General features: G+C 37.9%; 2 protein-coding genes across 2 annotated transcripts; both read right to left on the bottom strand.

Annotated features, from left to right (window-relative positions):
• Nucleotides 1–124: 124 nt before the first annotated feature.
• On the bottom strand, nucleotides 125–8,851 carry LOC113683212 (uncharacterized). The gene is made up of 13 exons (XM_027200427.2): nucleotides 8,624–8,851; nucleotides 8,127–8,246; nucleotides 7,189–7,305; nucleotides 6,825–6,995; nucleotides 6,161–6,265; nucleotides 5,564–5,701; nucleotides 3,202–3,375; nucleotides 2,761–2,877; nucleotides 1,972–2,142; nucleotides 1,619–1,735; nucleotides 823–999; nucleotides 509–616; nucleotides 125–319 (listed from the first exon to the last, which is right to left on the bottom strand). Exons 1-13 carry the CDS (start codon nucleotides 8,747–8,749, stop codon nucleotides 197–199), a joined length of 1,764 nt encoding a protein of 587 aa, XP_027056228.2. The 5' UTR covers nucleotides 8,750–8,851; the 3' UTR covers nucleotides 125–196.
• Nucleotides 8,852–10,426: 1,575 nt separating this feature from the next.
• On the bottom strand, nucleotides 10,427–14,011 carry LOC113683214 (uncharacterized). The gene is made up of 6 exons (XM_027200428.2): nucleotides 13,683–14,011; nucleotides 13,247–13,336; nucleotides 12,814–12,912; nucleotides 11,431–11,652; nucleotides 11,001–11,105; nucleotides 10,427–10,555 (listed from the first exon to the last, which is right to left on the bottom strand). The coding sequence occupies exons 1-6, from the start codon at nucleotides 13,872–13,874 to the stop codon at nucleotides 10,442–10,444; spliced, it is 822 nt and encodes a 273-aa protein (XP_027056229.2). The 5' UTR covers nucleotides 13,875–14,011; the 3' UTR covers nucleotides 10,427–10,441.
• Between the last annotated feature and the right edge of the window lie 145 nt (nucleotides 14,012–14,156).

Here is a 14,156-nt window from a genome sequence, read left to right as displayed (position 1 = left end):
ATGTGGGAAACATATTTCCAGATCCCGAAAGATGCCTGCTAGTGAGCCCTAATCTGCGCTGCAGCACAAGCGGCTAAGCGCGCAAGATTCGCGCAGGTGAGCGAAATCAAACCGCAACTGAAGTCGGTTTTGAAGAGTCTTTATTTGTTCAGGTTTCGACAAATACGTTACATACCGAGAATACAACAATAAATTCTTAGGCAGCCTGTGTTGGCCCACCATTTGACAAACACACACTGAAGTCAATGGCACACTTTGCTTTGTCCTTAAGCCCTGTGGCATTTTCGTAACATTTATCGGCCTCTTTCTTGCATGTTGCCTAAAAGAAAATTCAGAATAGGATAATGTTGAGCAATGGGTAATTAGAGCACAACTTTGGTTCCAACTCTCAAGAGCTCACTTCTCTCGCTTATCCCATTGATGAAAGTTGAGACTTCTTTCACGTGCTTAAAGGCATTACACCCTGATTTCTGCCTCGTACACAAATAATCACTTAAAAGATATTTACCACATAGGGTGGAATGAGCTGAGCCATGCAATCCTTGTAGTCTACCAGACATTCCATAACAGTCTTATCTGGGTTGTTATTACAGTTATACAGGTCGATTTGGCATTGCTGCAAGGAAACCGGATTATTTAATGAAACAAAAACTGCTTTGAATGGGGCGAGGGACTTTATTTCCCAATTCTGTACCACCTTGATACGCTCAATACTACTAATAGCATATATAACCATGTTTACAGGTTCTAACTTTTAAACATCAATCTTGAACAAAAAGAAGAATCTAAAACCACTGTGGATGTGTGATTAGTGATTCCTACCGCCAATGGACCATGAGTTGGAGCCAGAGTTGGAGGCATACGTTTCTCAGGGGCATAAGTCACAGGAGTAGGTCCCCCATCCTTCAAACATTTGCCGTAGTCATAGAAACAGACAGCCTGTGCTTTAATTCCTTGAGCGTGGCTAACACACCAACTTAGGTCTTTGTTACACAGAGTCTGAGAAAAAGGATTAGTATAATATGTAATTAGATTAATCTATTAATAATTGAGGACAGTTTTCTCTAGTTACCAAGATATCTATTTTTGGATATCAGTTTTCCTTGGACAAAGACAATAACTAATAACTTATACTTAGTTAGAGAACGCTATAACTACGTAATCATTGCGAACGAAACCTTTTGTCATTAAATACTTGTACGAAGGAGAAATATATATAAAGGCGGGGTATGGTTTGGGCGAAAGAGAACTATATCTTATTGGACGTTTTGGTATGTATCGCTAAGTATTTTTACGAGTGCTGCCGTATTTTGGCGAGCCCGCAAAGCAGGTCAAAATACAAACTACGAGTGAAAATACTCAGCAATACTACACATCAAATTGTCTAACATGTTATTTATTTTTTAATTGCTTTGTTCATACACATTTCTCATACGCTTATCTAATCAAGATGGAAAAACGAAGCAGGCAGAGGAGTGTAGCGCACGCAGTCGTTTGATTAAACAGTTTTTTTTACGGTACAAAATAACCAACTGTCCAATAACGCAGGTATTTATTTTCGATTCGCGCGTTATTTGTACTCTACTCAGAACAATCAGATAATGATAGTTATTCTTACCACATAATACGGCATTGTAGGAACTAGAGCTGCCATGCAGTCTTTGTATTTAATCAAACATTCCTTTGCGCTGCTGTTTTCAGCTTTGTAGCAGTTATACAGTTCTTTATGACAATCCTGAGGCAAAAGTGATTTTAGGAAACGATGTTTATTTATACAATGTACATGTGGGTAGCGAAAGTAGTTTTCAAGTAACAAACATCGGATGGAAACTTCTTTCCGATCTCTCATGCTCTTGACAAGGCAGAAAAAACACCTTCCTCTACAAAGTTAACAACTTTGTAAAGAAGTGATGAAGCGAAATATTTGAATTTTTCATCTCATTCGCAAAAGGCTCACGTGTGCGAACGTACCGTAAACTGACCGCTACTGCTGTCGTCCATTGCATGGTGGGAAGGGGAATAGGTGACAGGGGTAGGACCTCCATTCTTTAAACATTTGCCGTATTCAATATAACAGTCAGCCTTCGCTTTTATGCCTTGTGCATGGCTTGTGCCAAAGGTCAGGTCTTTTTTACATAAGGTCTGCAAACAAAAAAAAGATAAAATCACGACCATGTTATGGCTTCGACGTTTCAGAATACTGCACTCATACCCGACAAAAATTTTGTCTTTCAAGCAAATTAAGGCTGAAAATTGACAGGTTTGCATGGTGTGCTAAAACACTTTTTTTGTGTGACATAAAGGATGAAATTTCAATAAAAAAATCTGAAGTCTACGAATGTTACATTCAGGCTAATAGCAAACCAATATGTATCACTACAACTTAAACAAAACGAGCGCAAACTCTGAAACGCGTATCTATTATTTAAGTGAAAGATGGGTGAATTTTCTTGGAAAGTTCATTCATTTAGTTCAACCCGGCTGACGAATGATATCCAGCCTGCAAATGAGAAATATCGTTAATCCTCAAGCTAAATTAGATTAGAGCAAGAGGCGAATGCATTGAATTTCCGAGATTTTTGCTTAGGGCTAGAAAGAAAGAAAACAACAAAAAAGCGGGGGAGTGGGGGGGAGGAGGGGTTTCAACTGAAACTTGCGCTCGATTACACTGTCTGAAATCAACACAAATAAATGAAAGAAAATCATAAATGACGAAAAAAAGGAAACTAAACAAAAATGACGTATTAACGTAGAGCTTACCATAAAGTAAGGCATAGTAGGTATAAGCGCGGCCATACAATCTTTGCATTTCACCAAGCATTCCTTTGCGGTGTTGGTTTCCTGTTTGTAGCAGCTGTAGAGATCTTTGTGGCATTGCTATAACAATAATTCAAAAAAGATGTGTATCTCAAAGCATCTTAAAATGCATTGTTAGATGTTTCGCACCAAAACATTAGTTTTTCTTTCTGACGTTTCCATTGTGGTTGCGGGGAGAAAAGAATTTCATAAGGTAGAGCTAATAATATTTCGATTTGCAATTGTATAAATAAACAAGGATGAGAGTTAAGAAAGTCCAGAATCTCACGAATTCTTCAGAGTTCACGATTTGATAGGGCCCTCGAGGTACCAAATTTCCTGCTTCATACATTGGAAAGTAGCTCACACCAAAAGCTGTCTCACAAAAGAAAAAAAAGTGCTCACCGTGAATGCTCCTTTTTCGTCGTTTAGTTCATCAGCACAAACCATAGCTATGAAGGCCACAATAAGTGAAACAGTGAGGAAAAACTTCATGTTGAACTGGCTTCGTTTCCTGAGATAAATGTGCTTTTTTACCTCTGGGTGATTGCTTATAAAGATACCGGGCAGATTCAAAGTTTATTGAGATTTCTTTACAGCATAAAAGGTTAGCGTTTGTGGAGTCAAAGAGGTGTTACTTTGTAAAAGAGGATATCTGCAGCTGTTTAATCTTTTATTTGAGTGTTGGTGTTAAATAGAGACAAAAGAATCTGAGTGAGAACATTTGTTCTGACTAAAATTGCGATTTTCTTTGAATTTATTTTCTCTTTTCTTCCTTCCGTCCTTTTTTCACGAAATAGAACGCTTGGTGCTTCCTCTTCCTTTTCTTAATACTAAGAGAAAATGATACGTACCGAAAAAGAGAGAAAAAAAATTTATGTATATATCGCTTTCACGAGCTTCCTTGAATAACTACTTCGCCTATCTATAGTGCAAAGTTAACATGCATACTAAACAAATCAACCAGAACTAAAATCTGTGTTATTTGCTCATCAATCACTCTTTACTTTAGCCCTCTTTGTATTATTAGTCACCAACAGTTTACCTTCGCACAGGTGTAATTGTGCATCTGTTCGGCTGATAAGCATTCTTAAGAATGAAACTGTGAAATCTAACAAAGGTTAGCGCAGTTAGGGTAGTTCTACTTCCATTGTTGCATTTATGCCTTTTATGATCTTTGTAATCCGATACTTATCACTTCTATAACTAATTGTTTCATCCTGCTCATTTGGAATTGTTGACAATCATTGTTGTTTGCATCTCCTACCTACGTGGAATTATTTTGTCCAAGACCGGTTTTTTGAAGCCCCATAATTTTGAATGTCGAATGTGAGATGAGTTATAGTTATAATCACATAAAATAGAGCTTTTCCTCTTTCCCAAAACGTCTTTTGTTAGATAACTGAATTAATATGTGAACTTTAGGTGGAGCATTATGTCAGCATAACAGCCAACAGCATACTATATTCAAATAAAAAATATTGTAGCTTTTAAAATCAAGATCTATCTTTATTTTTATTTTTATGACAGATAGCAGCTATTTAATCATTGGGCGCGAGTGTGATTACAATGAAAAGCTGTTTTCCTTTTGTGAAACGTTTAGAGGTTACTTCAGCTCCTGCAGAAATGGGTAGTGATGAGTTCATCTTTAAAACGAATTGTCATCGAAAAAGAAACTCATGCTTGGTCTGATCGCTGATATAAAATAAAAAAAAATGTCATCCCAGTTTATCGAGAAATACTTCTCGTCACAAATAGGTTGTTTTGGGTTATTTATGGGAGAGAGTATCTCGCCATTCCCACCGAAGAATCATCTGCAGTTATTTCAAGCAAATGTTATGTCATGATTATATGGCCTTCTCATGCGCTTCTCAATCACTTTTGATTTTCAATCGCTTCTTCCGTCCAATTTTTGTTCTTGGAAGTCTCAAAGGGAAAATTAATTTGATCCAAACGATAGTGACTTCGATATTAACCCGACGTCTCGAAAAGACATTCCTGGTTTTCATGAAGCGAAATGGTAACAGATTGCAAAGTAAAGGACGTTCACATCCACGCTGTTTCTTTTTGACAGTTGTATTGGTGGTCCACTGCCCACGTCGAAAGTTATTGTGGTCTTAGATGGCGGACATCCATGCTCATTTAATTGAAGTTAATTTTGCAATGTTTTTATCATTGCAAGCATTGCTTCTATCATGGTGTCGTACTCAATTATTGAACGTGAGTGTCACCGTCTTTATTATTATCTAATTATGTTTTTGTAGTCTCGTCAGCGTTATTTTCATTGGGATTACAAAGAATCCTATTTAAGTTGGCGCTGTTTTATTGGTTTTCCGATTTTCAGAACCCCCAATGTCTCCCTGCAAATTCAGATGTTGGGACGAATTGGTGAGTGACTTCTGAGACCATGGGCGATATATACTTAAACCTCGGCAGATCATAGAAAAGATACTTTCCATGTGGTATATAACGTCGAACTATGTGATAAAGCTTGGAAGAACATGGCGGGTCCTTTATTCGAACGACATTTTCAACCATCGCCCATATCGCTTACGTCGCTCGCGATATTTAGTGGCACAAAAATGTTCATGAATGTGTGGTGTTATGAGACTTTGCAAATCTTAAATGTTTGCAGTGGGTAGCAATACGGTTCAAAAACAATCTCAGAAAATTCAACGACAAACCAACTTCACATTTCTCATGTTCTTATATTTGTACTCTAATTAAGTACATCTACTTCCAGTTATGTCCAGCACAATTCAAATCATTTTTCGGTTGGTAATGGTGGAGAAGTAGTTGGTGCACCATTTTGGAGACATTTTCCGAGTTTTTTAGCGCAGTTGAACGTTTCTTTAAGAGACTGAGCATCGCCAAAACACTCCTTAGCCTCGGCATAGCACTTTTTCTGTAAATTCAAATGGTAAGAAAAAAAAACTCAGCAATAACACGAGTGATATAAAACGAATAAAAATTGAACTTTTCTTGGTTCGCTATCTCAACACAGATAGTAGATAATTCTCAATTTGCCAAATAGGTTTAAAGAGCATATCAAGCACGAAAGTTAATGATTTCATAGAGAACTTCAATTTATGCAACTTTCTTGAATTTGTATAGACCTTTTGAACGCAAATAAAGCTACTTTCCAGCATTTAAAGAGCATGCACAATAGGGACAGGCCTAACCAATATCTTAATCTCAATTCTTCTCTCTGTCCTTTATATATTTTTACTACTTTTAGCTTCGAGAGTTTCGTGTTTAATCTCATTATATGCAATGGCTGATATCTTTATTTTATTTTATCAGTAAGATACGACGACAGGAGCAGCAAAATTTAAATCATAAATTATACTTGTCTTTTTCTCACCACATATGCCGGTATCAGTGCCTCCATACATGCTTTGTAATTAGCTGAACATATCTTTCCGTCGTTTCCGTCCTTGAAGCATTGGTATAAATCTTTTTGGCATTTCTACGTTTAGTTAAAAAAAAAAATTAGACAAAAAGAAAACGAGTAAGTACGGAATTGCAACGCATAAATATCTCAAACGCATTAAGAAAATGAGAAAAAAAAATTCTTAGAGGGCTGTGTTTGGAGACTAGAAAGCCAGAACAAAAACTTTAGCTTTATCATCATGGGCGTGGTTGGAGTTTTTCAAAGGGGAGGGGGGGGGGGGGAAACGTATCATTCCCATCCGAATTCCATGTTGCATTACCCGGTATTTTTTCTCATGGATAATAGTAGTGCATAACTTAAAAAAAAAGAAAGAGAGAAAAAAAAAATCTTTCCCGGAGATTTGGTTTCCGTGGGTACCCTTGGAAACCTTCTTTACCTCCTCGCTATACCCCTGAGTCTCATCCTCTCCTGTTAACTGTTGTTTCGATTATTGCCAAAGGTTGTTACCACCTATGGTATTAATCCAAGTCAAAGCATGACCATTAACAGAAATTCTCTCATCTCCAATCTATAAATAGCCACGACAAGAGTTAGTGACTACTGAAGTGCTTCCAAATCTTGGACACGAACTTACTCTGAAACCGTTCGAGTTTTCCATCTGTCCCATGTCTTCGATCGCATCGAAAACAACTTCTTCGGGCCCTTTGTCTTTTATACACACGAAAAGTTCCTTGAGACACCCAGCTTTCATTGCTAAGTTTTTCTTATCTTTCACGCACTGTATGGCGTTGTTAAAACAGGTTTCCTGGCAAAAGAACAACATTCCAATGAGAAAAATTATCGATAATAGCCGTCAATTGAATATATCAAAACGGTTTATTTCCCAGATTATCGCTCTCAGTGGCCATAGGATCTCTTGAATCCTCAAGGCTACGGCAACGTATAACTGTGTGTCATCGTTAAGGTTTAAAACGAACTGATAAGAAGCTATTACTTACCACGTATGGAGGCACTGTCGGCATCAGCGCCGAAATGCAGGTTTTGTAATCCTTGAGACATTCGAGTTTATCCTTGTTTCCCTGTTTGACACACTTCAATAGATCTATTTTGCATTGCTAGATGTGCAATACAGAATATAATCATTAGAAAAACAAAATAGAATAATATGGAATTTGAAAGAATATACATAATCAACTAAATTATTTCTGTGCTTATCTGTGGCAACATTCTGGGGGGAAATTTGGCAGATCATATGATTCGAAAGTGGCACTCAGCTAGTGCATATCTTTTAAAACCAAACTAAAGAGCATTTATAGGAAATAAGGGAAGAATAGCTAACAATCACGAAATTAAATGACTACATTTTTGCCTCTGATATCAAGTCTGCCAAAATGGAAAATCCCATCGATCTTTTAGCCGTTGAGGTATTTTCTTCTCCTTAAAGACACAATCCTTTAATGGTAAGTTTTCGATTGTATGTTGACCGAGAAACGACTTACACCTCATGGAGGTGTCAGTCATCACGTGAAAGTGATCTGACTAATGCCTTTTCCTATTGGAGGGGATCACGTACCCCCCAAAAAACCTTATTCCCCTTGGGGTAATTTAGTGTTATAAACTGCGTTGATAACGTAAATTGGCCACCGTAAAGAGTTTAAAAGCTGACGTTTCGAGTGTTAACCCTTCGTCAGAGCGATTGGGCTAACAAAGGGTTAACGCTCGAAACGTCAGCTTTTAAACTCTTCACAGTGGTCAATTTACGTTATCAACTCAGTTTATAATACTAAATAACCCTGTTATGCTCTTCCACTGACGCAGCACCAAAGTTTCTTTAGAAACTTACCCCTTCTATTCCTTAGTTCCCTTAGCCGCGCCCTGTCATAGTTTTACATTCTCGTTGACTCGTTTACTAAAGCTACCTCTGGTTCATTCTTACCAAAAATGGTGGTGGGGCTGTTGGTATCAGCACGGACATGCAGGTTTTGTAATCTTTTAAACATTCGAATTTGCCCTTTTCTCCAAGGTTAAGACAGTCATACAAGTCGATGCTGCATTGCTGAACATGAACAAAGAATAAAATCAGTAGAATAATTCTAGTAATTATAATTAAACCAACAATAGTGATTATAGCAGTGTACTGAGGAACACACGACTGAAAAGAATAGAACAAGAAAGAGCGCATACGACGTTTCTGCGCTTAACCGTTCGCACCTTTTACTTTTTTCTCGCTTTTCTAAGGCGTTGGCTTCAGAGCATGTATGAGTAGACAACAGAGGAAAGAGTCCAAACTTATGAATGATAATAGGACTTCATGTTTGATAGCCAACCTGTTAGTGTTAAAATGCGCATCGTTTACTTCCTTATCCTTCGGGAAGAAAATTTCCAATAAGTCAATTGGCAATAAACATTTGCGGGACGTTAACTCATGCTTACCACAATTGGGTGTCGATCAGGAATCTCACCGTCTACTTCGGCATCAAAAAGGTACTCGTCAAGATCATTGGCATGAAGGCTAACGATGAAGGGGGCAAAAAGTAGAATGGCCAGAAAAGATTTCATCGTGCAGCTGCAGGTCTCCTTGTAAATCCTTCGGAAGTTTTGGCCTGTGTTATGGTAGACTTTTGCAAAAGAGTGCTCTCTTTTATATCTATCTTTTGTTTTAGGTTTAGAAAAACAAATGCATTATTGACTTTTTCGTTAGAAATAATGGTTTATTCAGTGTGTTTGTAAACCAAAGGTGTGAACAATGAAGTTACTGAAACCTTTTACGGGGAAGGTAAACATTTTGAACAAAAGATTTCGCTAGTTTTCAATTGAGTCAGCAGACTCGCTTATTGAAGCTCTGCAAACAAAGCGTAATGTAAAAACGCTCTCAGAACCACCGATTCAATTCCTGTTTGCTAGATTTTCGGGAACTACGGCTAAACAACAATGATAGAAAACAAAGGCTTTCATAGCCATCGACTCTGTTATTGTAATTTCAGGTATGAAAATTAAACTTTGCCGTAAATAAAGTGAGATAAATAGAACCACATCAGCGGAGAGAAAAAGATTGATGGAAGCTCTTTACAGTTCCTTTTCAGCCAGCCTTTCCCCCGTGACAAAGGTTACCCAAATATTGCCGCAGGTGATTTTATGGCAATTTTGTTTTCGCTGTTCAGTTTCTGACATGATTCCTTTATGTAGGCTACAATAGAAAAAAAATTGAGCTATGAAATTATTAAAATTATAGGATCATTGGCAAAAATATGACTACACCATTTGCCTGTCACATGCTTCACTGGGTTCTGGACCTCGTTCCTTGTTCTGAAACTCGTAATGAAAAAAAGGAATAAACGTGTAGCGAAATGTGTGCTTACCATTTTTTTATTTTATTTTTTTAATTTGAAGACGTTCGATAATAAATCTGCATATCAGTCATGAGTTCATGAGAATGTTTCCGAAATCAGGAATGGTGGCATTGATTTGATGTAGAAATTGCGGGACTTCCGTGTATAAATATGGCCGAAATCGTTCGAAATCGTTCGAGATCGTTAAAAAATTCCTTTTTACACATCAGAGCATTTCCTTGCGCATTTTTTTCAAGCTTTCTCAAATAATTTCATTTACGGTCGCGCTTTGGACTCGTTAAGTTTAAGAAGTCTGCATGGTCAGGTGTGTCTGGTGATCTATTTTCGTCTCAAAATGAACACCTCCATAAAGTTTGAAACAAAAGAAGAGCATGAATCGTGAATGATCAAGGTCGAACAGTTTACCTTAGCTTTTTTAAAGGCACTGACGTAACTAATTTTATATGGCAAAAATAGTTTCTTTCGTTAATCATATAGAAACTTTCTATTCGGTTTTTCCAGAAAGACCAGAGCATCCTTCCAAGTGTCACTGTGGCAATTTTTAGCAATATCTAAGTTGTCACAAAATTAAATTTTTTGCCCTGTCTCTGCGGCATGGGTGACTCGAGCTTGACTATTCCTCTCCAGTACACTAAAAGGGGTAGCATGGTAAGATCACAGAAAGCGAGTCTGCTCAGTTGACGGGATTCTGATGAAAAGTCCTAGTCAGATGAATATTGGCATGGGTATATTAAGGATATGTGCCAGTTTAAGTAACGGTTGTGAATCCCAATGTGGTGTAGACCAGGGAAACATTTTGCCACAGAGAAGGTTCTAAGTTTTATTAAAAGCAACAAGTGAACTTTAGAGCATTTCAGTAAGCTTGCTCCCAATAATTCCTGCATACATTGCCCTGTTGTAGTCAATCAGCTTTTCCACTGTCGGAGCCATAGCATTGAATGAGCTTCTTACGACACATATTACGTCCTAAACGTTTATAGCAAGATGACGTTTTATAAAGCTCCCGGCATTTTCTCTACGAAAAAACCAAACGACCATGAATAATTTTGCTACTTGGTGCCTACAGTGTACATAAATACAGATAGAGATTTGGTCTATAAAAACCATAAGAAAGCGTCTGAATTCCCAAAGTTTGTTATCCATAAGAGTATCAAGAAATATGAGAAGGCCTACGTGCTAACGGATACAACACGTTGATTAACTGGATGTCTATTAAGAATGAGGTGTCATGAAAATAATCACGAAAATGTACCTGAGCCCTTGAGCATGTGCGATCTACTCTTTTATTTTTATTCCCTTCTTTTTACGACAGGGAATTGTCTCACAGTTACATATATTATCTTAGGATTTACAAATTGATATATAGTTATGATATTTAGGCCGCCATAGCGTTTGCTGATTCGAGTATCGCTTCAGGTTAATCATCAGGAAGAGAACTGTACAAGCAAAATTTTACCAACCGTGTATTGATTCTGACATCGATAAAACTGGAGTAAACATTCTTTCTGTCTCTCCCATATTTTGCAGCTGTTTTGGACGCATACATGGTATTTTTGAAGGCATTGCTGAAATTCAAAATAAATAGAATATTCATAGAAAGATTAATAAATATTAAGCGACCATTAGAAAGATGTAATTTAAGGCTGACGCTGTTTTCTGATTGAATGAAATACCCCTGGTGGGTAAGATTCCAATCCAACGTTTTTAAGCCTACAATTTCCCTTCTATGTATAATTTCAAAATAGTATCCCTTGCTGGTCCGTGCTAAAATTCCTTGTTCCCCGCATTAGTTTTCGTGTTACATGCCTGACATCTGTACCATGGCGCTAACTGATTAAAAACACGATTTTACACCTACATGCTGTAAGTAACAATGTCAATGTCAATAACCTGGAATGGATGTAAGGTAGGTTTAATGCTGTGGCCTGACTCATCCCTTCCTTCTTCCTCCTCCTCTTTGGCAACAAGCAGCCATAAATTGTTGACGTTGTTATTTTCAGCACGATCTTTCTCTCTTTTTGCTTCAAAGACTTCATCATCGGTTGAAACCAAACCCAGGGCGAAAAATAGACAAAAACAAAACAGAAACCTCATGGCTGTAAATTGAGACAACGATTAATAACTACGTTCAAATGTGCGCACTTAGTAACCTTGTTACATAACGTTGTTTACGTGTTCAGGCAACTATGGGTGTGCTGTGCAAGGCAGTCTGTGTCATTTTGTTAGGCATTAACCCTTTAACTTTCATGAGTGACCAAGAGAGAATTTTCCTTACAATATAAAGTAGACAAGTGTAGAGAACAAAGAAAAATATCAATCTAGAGATTTCTATTTGATCCAATATCGAATTCTCCTACCTAACATCATAATAATTGTATGGCAGACAGTAAGGAGAATTACTAATGAGATCTTGGGAGTGAAAGGGTTAAACGACTCTTTTTGTCTACTTTTCTAAACGCTCAAATAATTGCAGCAGGTATGACATGTACATTCAATCATTCTACAAAACAAAAGACGGATGGAAATATAAAAATTAAACAGATGTGTTTGAACCGCTCATTAACTGTTTGTTGACAAAATGTCTCGTTGTATCCATGAATAAATTCAATGCCTTGTTAGTTGTTCTCAGTACTGACGCTAAGGTGTGTTTCAACGTAACAACTTTGAATAGCTAAACTACTTAATAATATTAACATTATTATCTCTTTGTCAGGCACAGTGGCGCATTTTGTGGGCTAAAATGTTCTTAAACGTGGAGTGGGGGGGGGGGGGGGGAATTCTTGTTTGGATGGGCTAGAGCCAGAGCCTTCCTGCCCTTATAGTTCTGTTGAAAGACCAACAAAACATGCGTCGTTCTCATTGCAGAAGGTATGATTCTGCTCAAAGAATGACTTTCAGTAAAACGTTTTTTTGTGCTAGGCCTTCACCTCAATAATTTCGATGGATGAATGCAGTATTTGATTCTAGGCTATGGGCTCTTTTTTTATGTATTGATTAAAAAGCTGGTCCTCGTTGGTTCAAAACGCATGCGCATGCCCAACGCGTATTCAGGATTCTTTTTTCATATGGTTCTGTATTTACTCAACGTCGTAAATGTTTATCCAAGGATATTTTGCTCTGATCAAATAAAAATAGAGAGAACATAGAACTTGATAGAGGGAAAAAGGTAATTTTCTTCAACACGCAATAAAGACAGAAGATCACATCGCGCTTATTTCAGATTATTTTTATTGTCGTCAACTAATTTGCACGAGTTCCATGAGTTCCTCATTCAGGCTTATGCCCATAGCATATTTTAAGCTTCTTCCAACACTCTTCTTTCCCGAGTGCTTCATAACATCCCTGGTTTCTGAACTTTTTCCTGCATATCCTCTGCAAAGTAAATTAAAAAAAGGTGAAACGGTGAATTACGTGTTAGTGGTCCAAAATCAAGAGAAGAAAATTGAACGAAGACTGTCCTTGATAAGTTCCCCTTCCCATGTCTCTGGAAACCGTTGCCATGTTTTCGAAGGCGGAATAAATGGGACGTGCGGTAAACCAATCTAAGATAAATACTGCATGAAAGCGCCACTTGAAAATTCCTTTCGCAATGATCGTCTCTTAGGTTGTTGTTAATGAAAGCTGCCACTTCTGTACATGTCGTAAAGAGTTATAAATTGTAGTCAAAGATATATAAATTTTAATTGATTGTAAATGCTTTACTTACTGTGTAGGCATTTAGGCATTCATAGTATTTTGGTAAGCAACCAAAACCATCCCCGGACTCCACGCATGCGTTCCACTCATCCAAACAAATCTAATCACAAAGAAATGCTGCAGTTAAAACATAAGGCTCATCGTTTTAAATTGTAGGGCTTACGTATTTTATCGTCGATCTGAGTAGGACACATTTCGATTGAACTAACCACGGTAATCAACCTAACCAATGAGAACAAAGAACAATATTACAAAAAGTCAGCGAGAGCTGAAGTGATTGTTTTGAAACAAATGTATTCCTAGATTTCTTTCGACCCTCAACTGAAAATATCTTTGATCAAAGGAGGTGGTGATTGCTTTCAGCTCGGACGTCTCAACACTGTACCTTTTCTTGTACGTGAGCACTCAGTTTCATTTTTGAGAAAAAGGGAAAAGTTAATACTCACGTCTTTCGGATGTTTTCCTCCTGGTGGTTGTGGCCCTGGGGGTTCTGGCCCCGGAGGTTCTGGTCCTGGGGGTTCTGGCCCTGGGGGTTCTGGTCCTGGGGGTTCTGGTCCCGGTGGCGGCGGGAGTGGAGGTTCTTGGGCCAATACAAGACCAACCGCGAGGATTACAGCAAGCGAGAAAAGACTCTTCATCTTAAGAATCAGTTCCCTTCTCCAACAATCACACGGAAAGCTTCTAAGGTATCTGATCACCCAGTATACCTCGTATAAGTACTCGACGAACGATGGTGTGGACCAATAAGAGTTGATCCTCTTTCAATTCTCGTACAGATTTAAACATTTTCGTGATTGGTTAGTAAGTATTAGGTTAAACAGAAATAGTATCAGCTGTTGCCATGTGGGAAGCTGTTTCAACAACAATTCGCCCAGCTGTCTGGATTTTCCGCCGGCTGTGTTTGCCCGAATTTGACTCAA

The sequence above is a fragment of the Pocillopora damicornis genome, chromosome 8 (genome assembly GCF_964200805.1).
Source record: "Pocillopora damicornis chromosome 8, jaPocDami1.2, whole genome shotgun sequence".
Lineage (NCBI taxonomy): Eukaryota > Metazoa > Cnidaria > Anthozoa > Scleractinia > Pocilloporidae > Pocillopora > Pocillopora damicornis.
Note: the sequence above shows the minus strand (reverse complement) of the source record. Positions and strands in the feature narration are given on the sequence as shown.